The sequence below is a fragment of the Cyphomyrmex costatus genome, unplaced genomic scaffold (assembly GCF_001594065.2).
Source record: "Cyphomyrmex costatus isolate MS0001 unplaced genomic scaffold, Ccosl1.0 scaffold490, whole genome shotgun sequence".
Classification (NCBI taxonomy): Eukaryota; Metazoa; Arthropoda; class Insecta; order Hymenoptera; family Formicidae; genus Cyphomyrmex; species Cyphomyrmex costatus.
The window spans coordinates 120,554-137,239 of NW_017279183.1; the positions used below are offsets into that span (position 1 = coordinate 120,554).

Here is a 16,686-nt window from a genome sequence, read left to right on the forward strand (position 1 = left end):
AAAAAAAAAAAAAAAAAAAAAGAGGCGTCTTGAACCTCGTTTTGGACTTTTTGTTGTCTATTTATATTTATATTATAAAGGGGATATTATCATATTTATAATATATTTTATTGAATATATATAAATTCTAGAAATTAAATTTTCCACTTGATGTCGACTTGTCACCAAATGGAAAACACCACCGACGATCGAAATATTTATTACAGGCGGTAGACTTTGACAAAAGTAATATATTGTCATACATTTTTGTCAATATTTTTGCGATCAATAAGACCCAGGGATAATTGAAAAACTATAACATTATCGACAAATGATATAAATTTGAAATATGCAAATTTTATATATTAATTATCGATAATGTCATCGTTCTTCAATTATTCTCGACCTCCTTGGCTATCGATCGAGCCTCTGCGTCGGCCAGGTCGGCATCTCTACTTGTGCTACGAGCGCGGGGCGCCGCCGCCTCGTCGCCACGAGTTTCCCCCGTGTGCCTCTAGGCGGCGGTAGACGCCGAGGACGCCCGAGGGAAAATGGCAAACGAGAACGAGGGTGTCGCGTGCTGAAATTCAACGGGACGCGTTACGACGAACTCTACGTCGGTGAAGGCGGTGGGTGCGGGTACGCGGTATCCCGGCGACGGTGTCGAAGTCGCGCGAGGGGGGGGGAGGGAGGCGGTTGTGACTCGCGATTCGGGTGCACCGGGTATCGCCCGCGATCGTGCTTCGCTCTCTTCACGCTCGTAGGATCGGTACGCGCGCCGCGCCGGTTGACGATGTGAGGAGCGCGGCGCATACACACGCGAACGCAAAAGCAGCGCAGTGAAGTCGGGCGGGGGCGGAGGGAGAAAAGGGCGCTCCAGCTCGGCGAACGGAACAGCCGACGGCAGCGAGGTATCTTTCCCTCTCTCTTTCTCTCTCTCTCTCTCTGTCCTCCTCTGCTCCGACGAAGCCGACGATGTCAAACATGCGGCGTCAAGTTTTGCGCGCCAGCAACGCGACGACGACGACGACAACGTCGGCGAGAACGACGACCACGACGACGACGAGGAAGTCGAAGAAAACGACGACGAAGAACCGACGACGGCGCACCACGGCCGTGCTCTTCTGTCAGTGAAACTAACACACGCAAAATACACGTACACACACACACACACAACACACATACACACACCAACATATACACGCACGCGTACGCGCAATACACACGCACGCACGCATGCACGCACCGGTACGCGGTTGCCGATGAGCGTGGATATATGGCGGCGCGAGTACTGTTGCTGAGCGTCTTGATCACGGAAGTGCTGAAACCAGCTTGCGCCGCAGGTGTGTGCCCCATTCCTCGTGTTTACGCCTACCTTCCCCGTAATCGGCATTCCCGAGGAATCGCACGTCCCGCATTCCCCGAGTTCCAGGCGACGATGTTACTGGTTTATTATGACGCACATGGCCCAGGCATCGTCTATCCCAAAGCTTCTCGTTTCTTTGTAATCCCTTTGGCGCAGGAATTTCCTCTCTAGTGATGAGGCGAAGAAAGAGATGCGCAGTTAACGTTATCACAGAGAAACCTGATATTGTTTTCCTGTGATACGCGTCTTGTATGACAAACGTTGAGAAGACTCTTGACACGCTTTCAGCTTGAAATATTTCTTTAGCATTTCTAATCAAACCATATCTTCCTTAATTCTTTGAGCAGTGAGTTTTTGTGGTACACTTATCACTTACTTCTAAAACATTATTTAAATTATTAGAAATAAGATTGATGTCCAGCAACCACAAGTAATGTTAAGGCCAAATGTAAATTAATGCCGAAACTTACAAATAAATGTACTTATATTACAATAGGTTGGTTAAAATATGATGTAAATGCATGTCTGATTGCTTAAAGAACTACTAAAGATTTTCATGAAATCAATATCATCAGTGATATAATTTTTGATCAGTCATCACTGTAAAATTTGAGAAGTTTTAGAAATTAATCTTAAAGAAATTACTATGTATTTTATATTTATTTATGATTATTGCGTGGAATTCTCAAAATACTGAAATATTCATATTCTATAAAGGTATAAAAGGTAATTTGTAACTGCCTGTTTGATAGGTGTTAAAGGTATTGGGGGAAATATCAGTGGTAGGAACGTGTCCAAATCAGACAATTCTGATACTGGCTTAACTAAAGGATCTGGATTAACGCTGGAAATTCAACCTAGTGGTCATGTGATACTAGGGAAAAAGGGGATCACGCTCAGTTGCATAGCTGGCTCAAATGAGACTGTGACTTGGTTGTACAATGGAAAATCAGCACCTCCATGTGGTCCTACTAGCTGTGTTCTTCTTTCCAATGGCTCTCTCCGCTTTTATAAGGTGATATACAGTACTTTATGGATTCATTATTATGAGATTATAATTTATATTTAGAAATTATATAACACAATGATGTATTATCTGCAGAAACAAAATTCACAAATGCAAAAGTTCAAAAAAAAGGAAAGGAATGATAATGCTAGAAACCATACTAAAAATGAATATCGCTGTGTAGCACATACTAGTTTAGGGTTGATACAATCAGCTCCTACTATTATTCAAATAGCAGGTAATTGTAATAATCTACAAATCTATGAATACAACAGTCCTTTCTTTTAACAAAATTTTAGCAATTAGTTTTATTATAGTTGTAACAAGTGTCACATGTGTTACAGAATTTCCCCATGTATTTAAAGAAACTCCAGAAAATATTACTGTTCAAGAAGGCGAAGTCGCAAGATTTTCTTGCTCGATTGACAGTGTTCCTTTCCCACCCAATATTACGTGGCAGCATAATGAATCATTGTTATCTTATAATGAATCAAAGTATTCTATGGTACCACCAGGTGTTCTGTATATAAGTGCAACGAAACTGTCAGATGCTGGCTCATATAGGTATAACATCTTTTTTTAAATTTCTTATCATTGATGTATTTTTATTGGAAACTAAATGGAAATTGTCATGTTTCAGATGCATAGTCACTAATGAATTTCTAAAGAAGACCAAAAAGAGCAAAGAAGCAAATTTAACTGTTATTGTGAGAGCGGAAAACAAAACTCATACACCATCATTCTTGTTTCCACAAGTTTCGTACAACCATTGGCTGCTTAATGGGTCGAATTTTAAGTTGGCATGTGCTGCATCTGGTTATCCATCACCACTCATAACATGGTCATTTATTCCTCGTTATATAGGTAAAACATTTGAAGACAGTGTACATGTTTAGTTTATTAACAAAATTGAAGATTCAATATTTAAATATTGTTTATTAACAAAATTGAATTTTGATCATATTCGTTTGTAGATAATGTTACAAAACCTCGCATCCTTCTTAATTCTACCACTGGCATTAGTATATTGTCATTAACAAACGTAAACGTTTCCAATGCTGGTGTCTATTTATGTTCTTCAAAAAATTCTATTACTAATAACTTACAAGTACAGGTAAGTGATTATATTTGCTAATGAATGTAATTAGTATTTAACAGATATAAATTAACATATTTATATATACGTAAATTATTGTAGAATATAACGGTAAATATATTAATACCACCGTCATTTGTAAAAACGCCGACGAACCAAATTTGTCCAAATGGAAGAACAGCAAGATTCGAATGTCAGGCGCAAGGATTACCTGTACCTCAAATTTATTGGCTGAAAGATTCAGTGAATATTACTATTAATGGTAATTTCAGACAGATTTAGGACTTGTTAAGAAAGAGCTTATCTAATATTTTTATTTATTCTTACGATTAATCATTTATATGTTCATAGGTCGCAGAACAACTTATGTTAAGGAATACAATAAAATAGAATTAGCAATATCAGCAACAGTGCCGTCTGATTCTGGCATATACCAATGTGTGGCGGTAAATGCAGCGGGTGAAATTTGGGCTGCTGGCCGGCTCCAAGTAAATACATCACGTAATAGTCCTGCCACACCTACTTCTTTAAAGTGTCACGCTATTTCACCAGTTAAAATTTTAATTTCGTGGGAACCACCAAAGTCTGTATCATATACCAGTATTACAGCTTATACCGTCCATTATAGCCCTTTAGGTGAGTTTGATATCTTGTGATAAGTATAAAAAAAAAAACAGATTTTTTAGGAGGCTTTTATTTCAATTATTTATGTACGTTTTTGTTGTGTACTTCTAATATAGAAGGTGGTAAGGAGGAAGTTTCGCCGCCAGAACCAGGGAATTCTACGTCTGTAGAAGTCACAAAACTTCTTGAACCGTTTACAAATTACTCGTTCTATATACGAGTGTGGAATAATTATGGTGCCAGCGATCAATCGGCTACCATTGTGTGTTCCACTGCTCCAAGTGGTATGTATTTCTGTTTATTTTTATTAACTTCATTTTGTAACAAAATATAACTTTGATTAATTTGAGATAACAATTTTACTTCTAGTTCCTAAAGGCACACCAAAAATGAATGTGAATATAATCAGTAGTACAAAACTAAATGTATCGTGGGAACCCTTGAGCAAAAAGGAATCTCGGGGCGTCATAGTGGATTATAAGCTATTGTGGAAACTTCACCAGAGTTCATCTAGATGGATTGAATATCTACCTGCATCTGTTGAATACTATATACTTTCCGGTATGTTTTTTATTTATCTGTTTTTCTTTTTTTTTTTGAGCTTTACAGGAGCAGTAATTATACAATACGTGTTTTATGAATGCAGACCTGGAACCTGGAGCACAATATGATCTTCAAGTATTGGCAAGAACAAAACAGGGCGAACCAAATATTAGTGAATCACAATTGGATTGGGTTACTGTAACCATGCCATCTTCTGAATCTAATCAGTTTACTATAAAAAATGTTGTAGATATTCAAATATTAATTGTAAATTCTTCAATTATCAAGGTTAGTATATCATTGATTAACATAAAAAATAAGAACGTTTCATATTCATTGAAAAGAGTAATTCATCGAAAATAAATTATAAGAGTATAAATACATTATACTATAAAAATAAAAAATATAAAAATCTAATATTTTATCAATATAAAGAATGGAATTATAGAAGAGTGTTAAAAAATGTAAAATTACTAGTATTAAAATCATTAAATATTTATTATTTTCTGAATTGCTTTCTAAATTTTCGTTCTAATACTAGATGAAATGGAAAATCAACTTCAAGCAAAGTGATCAAATCAAATCAAAATTCGATTCCTGGCAAATTTATTGCGAAAATCAAAATGGTGAAAATTTAAAGAATATTAGTTTACCGCAGAATATTACTGAATACTTGTTTACTGATCTTGGTACGTATTTTACAATAAATGATATGATACTTTTTAATTACGTTATTTAAATTAAAAGTACAATAATTAATTTTTATCTAGATATGAACGATTCTTATACTATGCATCTATGTATGGTGAAGAACAGCTCAAGTGAAGCAACAAGTTGCTTAACAAAACATATAGAGACCGTAAAATCCGATCCTAGTAAGTTTGTTAAATTTTTATGGGCTATATTTGCACTGAATAAAAGAATAAATAATTTCATGCGATAATCTTGCAATTTAGATACTGTGCCAATGACATTGAAGGCTATTCCCATCTCGCCTACGTCCATTAATGTGTCATGGACATTGTCCGATGTGCACGATATAAATTCATTTGAATTTTGTTATTATGCAGTGCATGTGCAAAATTCTAACAATTCTAAATGTTCTGTCGTGTAAGTACAGCTCGATTTTTTTAAATATAAATATGGATATATATGTACATATATCCGTTGACAAAAATTTTTAATTTTTTTTTTAATACACTTTATAGAAACGACACGAAAACAAGCGTTGATGAGTTGAAGCCTTTTACTTTATATGAGTTTAAAGTAAAAGCCATTAAGCATGATACAAATCGATCCAGCTTCTATAGCAAGTCTATAGAATGCTACACAAACGAAGATGGTGAGTATCAGTTGTTATTTAATAGAACATCAATTCATATGTCGGCTTTTTATATGGTATTTTATAAACGAAATATATATGTTACAGTTCCTGGTAAAGTCGAAGGGTTACAATGGTTCTTGGAGAACAATACGAAAGTACGAATTGCATGGGAAGAACCGACCAACATAAACGGCATTATACAAAATTATATTGTCGCATATACTATAAATTTGACAACAACATGGAATAATGTGACTGTGTCCGGTAATAAAAGGACAACAAATCTACCAGGCTTAGCGCCAGGAAAACGATATTTCGTTATGGTGCAAGCTGCGACGAATGCTGGCTATGGGGAACCGTCAAATCCTATTATTGTTGTTACCGGCGGTACTAGTCGTAACGGTAGTAATGGCGGTAGTAATGGCGGTAGTAATAACGGTAGTAATAACGGTGGTGGAATGTCAAAGGTACCTGCCCCATCGGGCAATGAGAAAAACTCTAAGCCCGATCAGAGTCTAGGTGAGATAAATGAACAGACTTATATTCAGAAACTGTGTGATTTGTTATTAACCCTTAATATGGTTATATATATAGGTGTGATCCTCGGGGTAAGCATAAGCGTCGGATTTATCATGATATGCCTATGCAGTATATACTGCCGGAGGAAGTTTGAGAACTCACGGTTGAGAAACGACGCTCAGCCTACGAACGGATGCGTGCTATCGCGAAACAGAAATGAATGTTGCGCCGAGCAATCCTCCACGTCTGTGAGTCAACAAGTGAATGCCACCGGTGTCCCGAATGAGATTGAATTGGCAGTGCTATGTCCATCATCACCGATCGAAACAAATCCACACTCAGACGCAAAGGTAATCGAACGTCAAAAACTCGAATTTATGTGAATCTTAACGAAAAATAATATATATGTTATACAGGGCGTACAGTCTAATGGGGTTTTTGACATATGCGTGAAAGAACCCTTATTGTCGCCATGGGAGGTTAATGGAGGCTCGAAGGATGTTCATATTTTGGAGAATCCTCAGGTATTACCACAAATTAACAATATTTTGTTATAGACAATAGAAACGCATTATATCTTACTAATTCTTTTTTCGTGATTATAGTACAAAAGAAGAGGCAGCTCCGCCTCAAATGATCAACAAGAAGAAGAGGAGCAAGATCTAGAAGGCACGCAGCTCACAATGGTCAATTGTACTTTAGGCAGTAGTGCTAGCAGTTTGAATAACAATTCAGAATGTCCAGATGATGAGATTTCATCGTCGCCGAAAGCTACGTGTGCATCTGTTCCGGCGCTTGGACCAAACGGGTGAAAATGCGTTAGCAATACGCTAAAGTGTTCAATGCTTCTCAGCGGTATTAAGGTACAACAGGTAGGAGTATATGAATTCTCCTATTTTCTCCTTCCTTACGATATGCCATCGATCACGCTCCGAATCACAGCGCGAGAAAAAGAAAAAAATAGCGATATCTAGCCTTGAGAAAGTGAAAGCAATACAAAATTGCAACAGCCTCGCAAAGCAGGAGTATTGTCTGACATATGATCGATGTAAATAATATTGTTTTGGAAGAAATTGTGACGTTAATCGTCACGTTGTAAATACGAGCAAGATACATTTATCGCGCGGAGAAACAAAGCTCGTCTGCATAAGCATTTCAGTAAAAGCAACTCAATTCTAAAAATTTATTGCATTCTTTGCATGGTGCACTTGTAACATTGGAATGCAGTGATCGCGTAGACGATACTTGAAATGTTTGACGCACTTGTGTATGTACAGAACGATTCAGAATATTGTTTGAAAATAAAAATTAAATATTTTTGAAAAAAATTAAAGAAAATAAATGTATAGATATGGTTAAAAATTTTTGATATTAATATATTAGTATATTAGCGAATACTGCTGGCAAAATCATTTCGGTATTCAGTTCTCGATTGAGATCATTTAGCGAAATGCAATATTTTTGTACATAGGCTGTTTCAAAAGTGTTTAATTTATCACTTTTCCTTGATATTTAAATGTATCGAGTAATTCTGTACATATACAAATTAAGTGAACTATCAACGTATCGAAAATTAAAAGATGCGCGAACAAAATGAACTGAAATAAAGAAAAACAGCAAGTTTCCGATGCCTCTGTACATAGAATAGAATAATTATTGATTGTGAATATGTCCATAAAATATCACACTTTGAATACCGACAGCAAAAAGACATGGGCGTGTATTCCTTCGCGTTTGGGAACACAAAATTGCTAAATATTCGGGCATAGTATGGCCTAAAAGTTGATAAAAGTTTCATTCTGACAACAGTTTTCGGGCTGATGATTGCTTAAAATGGAGCAGAGACACTGATCATTCCAAAATCAATTTTCCATTGCTATTTAATTGTGGACGAAAGGAGGAACGTTTAGTATTAAGAAAACAGGGAAAGGCTCTAACCAGATGCTACGCGTTTTTAGAAATGTTAAGAAAATTTTTTATTCCGTGTTTTTTTCTTTTTTTCTCTTTTCTATTTTTCTCTTTACATTTTAATGTACCGTATGTGTGTCATTAAGGTACCACTTTTACAAAAATATTGATTTCTCAAAGGAATCAAAGTAAAAAAATTTTTTTTGCATTTGGAGCTAGTGTGCATGACAAATGAAATATTTGTTGAATAGCTCTTAAAATATTTGATGTAAGTTTTGTATTAGTTTAAAGTGAACTATCAATATATCATACTTTTAAATTTAAAAAGAGATCCTATGAATGGGAAGGAATATTCAGAAAAATAAACGTACTCAGAATATTACGGTTCAAATAAATGGCGAATAACAGGCCACCTTGTTTTCTCACGATTGTTTACTTCTACAAAGAGACTGTAAAGACTGCTGTATTAATAGACGATATTTTTATAATTAACAGATAACCTTGTTGGGAAGAATGTTCATGTGAAAAGACTTTGCGTAATATGTTACGTAAGAAGAATTTTAAATATTCCTCGGGTTTCTTTCCGTTCATAAGATTGATATCGTTTTTTAAGACAATTAGGTAATCGATACAATTAATGTCAACGTTTTGTATGTACGGTATTTAGCGTGTTAACTGGTAAAGCAGTTCTGTGTATTACACAAAAAGAAAGAAGCAGCATTCAAGACGAATCTACAAGACACATATTCCAGACTGGTGCATGTTACCATGACAGAAAAACCCAACACAGTACCTGATAGAATAAGCTATATCGTTTAGAGTGAGACGTAGAAATGTCAATGTTATTACTGTACCTCCACCAATTGTTATTTATTGCATTTTACATTCAGCATATACTTTAGATGAACACATTACACTGGATCATGCAATAATATAGTCACCATGAGCACAGTATGAAAATAATTAACGCTAGAATTAATTCGATCTGCATATATTAAAAAGACTATCATATCTCTTCATTCCACATAGAATATTATCACATTTCCATAACAAAGTCTGTTAGAAGTCTAATATATTATTATAGTTCCGTTTCATTTTATTCAAGTGACGAGAACATATTACTTGTTATATTGTCGATTCCTTGCGTTTAATACGGAGATATTTAGTTAATTAACTGTGCACCATGATTTACTTATTCCGTTTATTGGACTTTGCAAATCGCATTACAATAGCTCTATATAGTTTACACACAGATCAGATACAGTTGAAATAGAAAGAAACGTTTTATTTACACATGAATACATGGAACTTGTTATATGTATTATAAATATAATTATGAGAATCTCATATATATAGAATCGCGTATACACTATTGAATTTATCTATTCTTAAACAATTCTTTTCTTTCTTTTTCTTTTTTTTTTTGTGCAGCAATCCTTGTTGCGAATGCGTTTGCATGCATTCAGTGCATCTGACTTGCGATTTTATTTAACTAATCTGTTTTGCATTTGTTATCATATATAATGTGTAATGTCTGTTACATTTTATATTATTTCCATATTTGTTGAGGGTATATTCATATGCTTTTTCATGTACTTTTGTATTTGTTGATGGTATACTTTAGAAAATCACTTCTATAGCGTTGATAGCTAAGCTGCCGTATAATAATGAGAACGAGCAAGACATTAAACCAATTGTTCCTTTAGTTGATCCTTATGTATTGTTGATATTATGCACCAGAAAGATACATTTTCACGTTATACACTCCTACGCTTTGAAAATGTGTATGTGTGTGTGCATGTGTGTATATATACACATACATATACAACATACAATAAAAGTACTTGGAAGAATGATTTTGAGAGAGAAAGAGAGAGAGAGAGAGAGAGAGAGAGAGAGAGAGAGAGAGAGAGAGAGAGAGCTGTTAATTATATAAAATAAATTCAAAACGTTGTGCGCTATGTGATGTATAAGCAGTAGAAAGTATGCAATGCTTTTCGAGTTATTTTACTTTCTGTTAGGGCTTGTGTCCACGATATCAAAACTGGTTTTGAGTTCTCAAAGAAAAATCTTATAAACGTACACCTAAATAAATCCAGATAGAATATGATTCATGATTCTCTAATTTATGCCAAAATTAAAATGTAGAATCAGTCATTTAAGTTCAAACTTCTAAATATAGTGTTATTTTTTGTAATATCTAAATTATTAATTATTGATTATTAATTGTTCATTAATATATTATATAATAATCTTATTCAGAATAAAAAATACTTATTGGCATTTTAGCAACCTTTCATGGACGCAAGCCTTTGGACATATAATTGCCAGTTGTACGCGTTTTTTGAGAGAATGAGTTTACGCTTATCAAAACTGTCCTCATCTCATTTCTTACACTTAAGTAGCATAATGTACTATACTTCCTTAGCTATAACGTATGTTACTCCAGTTACATGTACAATTTTACTGCTGTATTCCCGACTCCATATCCGCAGTATCAGTAATGAAATATCCGTATTACAAAGAGAGAAGGAGAAAGAGGTAGCAGCGACGAATGAATCGCCAACAGCAATCAGTAATTTAATTGAAACGACAAAACACTCCGTACACGCATACCATAGTGCTCTTGAAACAATTTCGTGGATGTGATAAGTTTTATGTCGTGAACAAATGACTATAGAGTCGCCGTTCAGGAGAGGAAGTCAGAATGTTTTACGCGAAGCAACTGCAGCCTGTTCTTCTTTTGCAAGGAGAACAGCCTGCAAGACTTTACGTGATGCATCTCCCGTATGTACAAAATCCACGAAGATAACATTACCTTATAGTACATACAAAAGCAATAAGCATCGTCTATCTCGCGTCTAGCGCGTCCTTCGTATTACTGCAAACGCGAACATCGGAAATAAATGATATCATAGATCATAATCTACTTATCACCATAACAAATATTACGCGCATTCATTGATCATTAATTATTACAATTTACCGAACAAACACACACTGAGATACGATATCGATGTCATCGTGAATCTCTTAACAATTAACTTGCGCATTATTTTCACTTATAATCTTAATTTAGAAATACCTACAATGCGGCAGCCAAAGACAAGAATGTTTTATCGTCTTTTAAATCGGGACTTATATGAAATCCGTGCAAGACTATTTGGTTACTCCATATATGATATATATACACACACAACATAAACATACACATTCCTTTCATATAGAGTACGATATAATTTATCAGACAGACTGTAGTGTTAAATATAAAGTAGCAAGTATTGATTGTATTGTACGGCGGCTCTAGTCGAACGAATATACCTCCGTAATTGTCACTCTGTACAGAGTGATTTACATTACTTAATTTTAACTTAACGTCGGTACCTATTAGACTATTGTTTACAATTTTTTTTAAATGCAGTTTACCTCAAAGATTATATTTTCACGCCCGGTGGATATATACGCACGTGCGTGTATACAATATGTTATATTACACACACACATACACACACACACACACGCACATACATATATTATGTATACACATATATTGCGTGTGTAACAGCATACATAATATATGTATATATAAATAGCCAAGACATTACACTTTATTTTACATCTAATATATACAGATGAAGAGAATCCAGTAATTTTATTCATTTATATACTATTATCGTTAATCGTAATTATTATATATTAAGAAGTCTATTAATTTATTTTTCGCAAGCCCTCATTTCGCCCTTCTTTCCGATTTAGATCTATTATCTCGATGTGTGCGACAATTATCCTTTAGGGTGCAGTTACTTTGTACATACTTTTACCTGCGATTGTATATATACATATTATATTATCTGCGAAGAACATCAAAATATATATTTTAATATATTACGTATAATGAACTACATGAAATTATAATCTTATTGTTTGAAGTATTAAGACTAAATACACTAAATATTTAATAATACTGTTGACCCTTCTTGAACATGTCGTCTTGTTGTAACCACTGATTCAATAAAATTAAAACAGTGTACAAATGCACATTTAGTATAAAAAAAAAAAGTATATCCCTTCTACAACACAAAAAACATTTAATAAAGTGAAGGTACAATAAGTCAATACGATTTCGTAAATGGAGCAACTTTATTATCAAAGAACTTGTAGCAACATGGACGTAACAACAAAATATCGACAGTGTAATACACACTTACTAATATCTTTATATGAGGCATTTAAGGCCAAATAGAATATAATTTTTTATTTTATATTAAGTGTTTTACATATGTGTAAACGCGCGCATAGTTCAAATATAAATCTGAACGATCAAATAAATATGAACGATCATTCATATATCGATAAGGAATATCTTTTGTAGGAATATCTTCTGTAGGAATATTTATATCTTCTAAACGCACCTCTAATAGTGTTTGTACTTAATTTAATACAATTCTTTAGGTCGCACATACTCGAAAATTGTCGATAATAAAATTATATGTGTAACAGTTATTCAATAGAAAGACTTGATTCACAGCTTTGTGTGGAAGATATACATCTTGGAATGTAGCAGATATAAAAAGAACTCTTGTTATGCATTTAGTAATATAAGAAATATATATTTTCAACAACTTTATTGGTACGCAGTCCAATCTTGAAAAAATAGTATATAAAAAGCATTCTGTTTGATCAATGATCTTCTAAAACATTAATCAAAATTGATTCATAGATCATAAACGTCTTAAAGTTTAAGTATTCTTGTACACATATCTATCCTCGTGTATAAGAATTTGTTCCGAATCATTCTTAAACGTCACTGTTTGACTAGTCATCTTTAAGGTGCGAAAATGTTCTGTACTTGCAGAACTATGTTAAAATTAAGTACGTTAATTGCTATTTTATCACATTGGCAATAGGCCGTCTACGAAATATCCAAATTTCATATATATGCACTTTTCTAAAATCTCATTTAGCAATATTTGCTGGCGTGTAAAACGTCAAGTAAAGATGTATATAACGTGTATAATAGAATATATATAATTAGTATAGAACCTTTTTAGGCACAAGGTGAAAACGGAGCTCGGCGTCCGTATCTGTTATAGCATCTTTATGTAAAAGAGAATCGATATTTGAATTCGGCAGTCGGTATTGCTAAGTTCACAGAACCAAGGAATGTGGAAAGATCCTCATGCTTACATAATCATTAAGTACCTGTAAATGGAGAAAGTAATTTTGTGAATATTCATCTTTACACACATACGCGCGTCTTTTTTCTTCGAGACTAGCTTATGAAATCAAATGATAATTTACCTCTGTAAGAGCATCTTTCGTTAATTTAGGGTACAGGTACGTGAATCCTGTGGCGTCTGATAATTTTCCAGGCTGTAAATACAAGTGCTTATTATATAACAGTTCTTGATCTATATATGGGGACAGAGGACTGTTCTCCACTCCATCTTTACGACATGCTTCTGCCCAAGGGGCCATGTGTTTGTCATTTACTTCCTCAACAACAGAGCTCATATCGGTCTACAAAGCAGAAGATAAAAACAAACTCCATATATATTATATATGTATAAAACATTAAGAACAATAAAATAAAGGCCTGTATACTTTAGCCAGTGTAGATAGCGTTGTGCCCCAATAATCATGATTGATATTAAACAGTTCCGAGACTATGGCACTGATAGATCCCTGAGTAGAATCTCCCTCATCCACGAGATTATACGTCTGGCCTACTGTTTCTGGTCTATTAGCTACATGCCACATAGCTCTAACAACATCTTTCACGTGAACCGTATTCATGTGTAGATGCGGTCCCCAGAGCAATTTCATCATCTCTCCTAAATGCTTATAAACTGCACCCACTACCAGTCTTGGTGCTGCAAGTTACCAAAGTATATTCTTTTGCTGTTTTTTTTTTTAAATTAAAAGGAAGATCAGTTTATTTGATAACAATAAAAATTGAGAGAGAAATTAAGATTACCTAGGCCATGTCTATCACCGCAACCATATACAATAGCCGGTCTGAGTATTGTATATTTCAACTCTGGTATGTTCTTCAATTCGTTTTCCACTTGTAATTTGTATTTTGCGACAAACGTCCACGGTTCTCCGGCATCATCTTCCTTGTAAGGAGTCTACGTGATATTGCACAATGATTAATCCTGAATTCATATTTGTGTTAAAGTATACCGCATTCAGAGATATACCTTTTCTGAAGCGTTAAGGTTACCAGAAGATATCTCCACGTAATGCAAGGCTCTAATCTTTGCTGCTTGTTGGGCGCAGTTTAGACTCAATTTGTAAATACCTTCTTTGTATACCGGATCTGTGAGACCACTCTTTGTCTCTCCAGCACAATTGAACACATAATCGATAGGCTCGTCAGAAGAAAACACATTTTGACAGGACACTTTAATAGAACAACAAAAATGATCCTTTTAGAGATTATCTATATTATATTTTTTTTATAATTTATGATAGACTGAAGCACATGATGAATTAATGATTAATCTTACCACAGAACAAACACAATAATAAATAAGAGAAAGCGAGTCTTTGACAAATATTAATAAATAAGGAAGCGAAACTATTCTTTAACAAGTAATAAGAATTGAAAATTCTTTTTCTTATAATTGTATAAATGTAAATTGATTTAGCCAACGCGGAACTCCTGCTCTTTGATGTGTCCTGGTTATAATTACCTATGTTAATCAAGTTGGCGCTCTTGAATTCGAGCAAAGGATGCTCAAACACCTGCTGGTGTTTTGCATTGAGCCACGCAGTCTGTGGTGGTACTTTGTCCACGACTCGTATGTAGGATACCAGATTGTTATCCAGCAGATACCCCACGAGATTGCGGCCGATGAAACCACACCCTGTAACCGCAAACGGATAAAGGTCTCACCGTCTTATCGCTCTTCCGCTCCCCACAGCCGGCATATAGATATACAGTATGATACCTCACCTCCTAAAACGATCACTCTCGCTTTCTTATCACAGGTGGGCGTTGCCATTATCGCTTATCGTTTAACTGGTCGATCTTTCGTTTCTTCGTCGGTGCGCGGTGCCTTTGACAAAAGAATCGTCAGACGGTTCGCAGCTGGTCAATGGCACTTTGGACGCACCGCGCTCTCGACCGGTCTTGCCGTCTTCTTGCCGCTGTCTAATTAACCTAAAACTTCAGCGATCCAAGTGACACTAGCTCCTCTATACTTATGACATGGGTACTTCGAATTACGTAGTCACATTCACATATCAATTTTCTCAATGGATAACACATCCACGATTCTGGTTTTTGAATAATTTTTGAAGTTGACTCGGTGTTTAATACACGATATGATTTTATGATCCATTTTATTATTGTAATATCTGATATATATATCTGTATATACATCTACGACTCGAAATTTAATAAAGATGATGTAACATATATATATTTTAATTATAACTTAATAATAACTAATTAATCATAATATAATAAAATTATTATATATTGTATTAGTTATATTTATTATATACGTATACATTATATATCTATTATTAATATTTAATATAATAAAGAGTGCAGTCGAGTTAATTGCCGCTCTACAAATGCTTTAAAGCATTTTTTGATTGGCCAGTTAATAAAATTCTTTTTTCCGATTGGTCAGTCAAGTAAGTGCTTTGAAGCATTCGTAGCTGCAACTCGACCACATCCTAAATAATATAAAATAATCTGAAATATAGTAACATATATATAATATAAGATGTATATATATACATACACACACCACCGCGCGCGCATATTCCAAGCAACACATAATAATAGGTACAATATCTATATGGTAAAATATTTACAAAATACTTGTAAATATTTATAAAGCGTATTTTAAATATTTTGTGAATAGTTTTGTGATCTTATATAGATTGCATAGATCATAAACACATTTAATTATTATAAATATTTATGATATATTTATTGTTTAAATATCTATAATAAATATTTATAAATATTCTGTGCTGCCTAAAATATGCCATATTCTAATGAGAAATGCGACTGTCAAATTGCGACGTTGAAATCGCATTAATTCGACATTGATCGTTGATTCGATGTTGAATGGATACTTGTTTCTCACTGGGAAATATGCATACTCTCCGACACTTAAAAAATTGTATTATTTAGACTTAATAAAAAATTGTTTCAAAAATTAATAAGTGATGTTTTTCAATATGCTTTATTTTATAATGCAGTTACCTATAGTAATGACATATATTATGTTATAATTACATAACTCAAACAGATTATTTTTTATAACAAAAATAGACGTATACACGTTAAACATATA

The 16,686-nt window shown here is 34.3% G+C and overlaps 2 protein-coding genes across 2 annotated transcripts; one reads left to right on the plus strand and one right to left on the minus strand.

Moving 5' to 3' along the window:
- The first annotated feature begins 1,253 nt into the window (after nucleotides 1–1,253).
- LOC108778152 (protogenin) lies at nucleotides 1,254–7,620 on the plus strand. Its single transcript, XM_018545254.1, has 19 exons — nucleotides 1,254–1,322; nucleotides 2,098–2,360; nucleotides 2,448–2,589; nucleotides 2,696–2,915; nucleotides 2,992–3,215; nucleotides 3,326–3,465; nucleotides 3,550–3,709; nucleotides 3,799–4,083; nucleotides 4,188–4,355; nucleotides 4,441–4,632; nucleotides 4,718–4,902; nucleotides 5,156–5,303; nucleotides 5,385–5,489; nucleotides 5,571–5,724; nucleotides 5,823–5,956; nucleotides 6,044–6,457; nucleotides 6,533–6,807; nucleotides 6,874–6,981; nucleotides 7,063–7,620. Exons 1-19 carry the CDS (start codon nucleotides 1,256–1,258, stop codon nucleotides 7,267–7,269), a joined length of 3,591 nt encoding a protein of 1,196 aa, XP_018400756.1. The 5' UTR covers nucleotides 1,254–1,255; the 3' UTR covers nucleotides 7,270–7,620.
- A 5,534-nt stretch (nucleotides 7,621–13,154) lies between these two features.
- Nucleotides 13,155–15,501, minus strand: LOC108778154 (uncharacterized). Its single transcript, XM_018545256.1, has 7 exons — nucleotides 15,327–15,501; nucleotides 15,064–15,237; nucleotides 14,569–14,771; nucleotides 14,343–14,496; nucleotides 13,970–14,238; nucleotides 13,667–13,885; nucleotides 13,155–13,567 (listed from the first exon to the last, which is right to left on the minus strand). Exons 1-7 carry the CDS (start codon nucleotides 15,373–15,375, stop codon nucleotides 13,514–13,516), a joined length of 1,122 nt encoding a protein of 373 aa, XP_018400758.1. The 5' UTR covers nucleotides 15,376–15,501; the 3' UTR covers nucleotides 13,155–13,513.
- Nucleotides 15,502–16,686: the final 1,185 nt, after the last annotated feature.

Bases quoted from the DNA above. Each gene is read 5' to 3' on its own strand.
- LOC108778152 (XM_018545254.1), top strand. From the start codon at position 1,256: ATGGCGGCGCGAGTACTGTTGCTGAGCGTCTTGATCACGGAAGTGCTG. The intron at 4,356-4,440 runs GTATGTATTTCT...TTTTACTTCTAG, and splicing joins GTGTTCCACTGCTCCAAGTG to TTCCTAAAGGCACACCAAAA. The intron at 6,808-6,873 runs GTAATCGAACGT...TATGTTATACAG, and splicing joins ATCCACACTCAGACGCAAAG to GGCGTACAGTCTAATGGGGT.
- LOC108778154 (XM_018545256.1), bottom strand. From the start codon at position 15,375: ATGGCAACGCCCACCTGTGATAAGAAAGCGAGAGTGATCGTTTTAGGA. The intron at 13,886-13,969 runs GTATACAGGCCT...TCTGCTTTGTAG, and splicing joins CGCTATCTACACTGGCTAAA to ACCGATATGAGCTCTGTTGT. The intron at 13,568-13,666 runs GTAAATTATCAT...CTCCATTTACAG, and splicing joins CGAAAGATGCTCTTACAGAG to GTACTTAATGATTATGTAAG.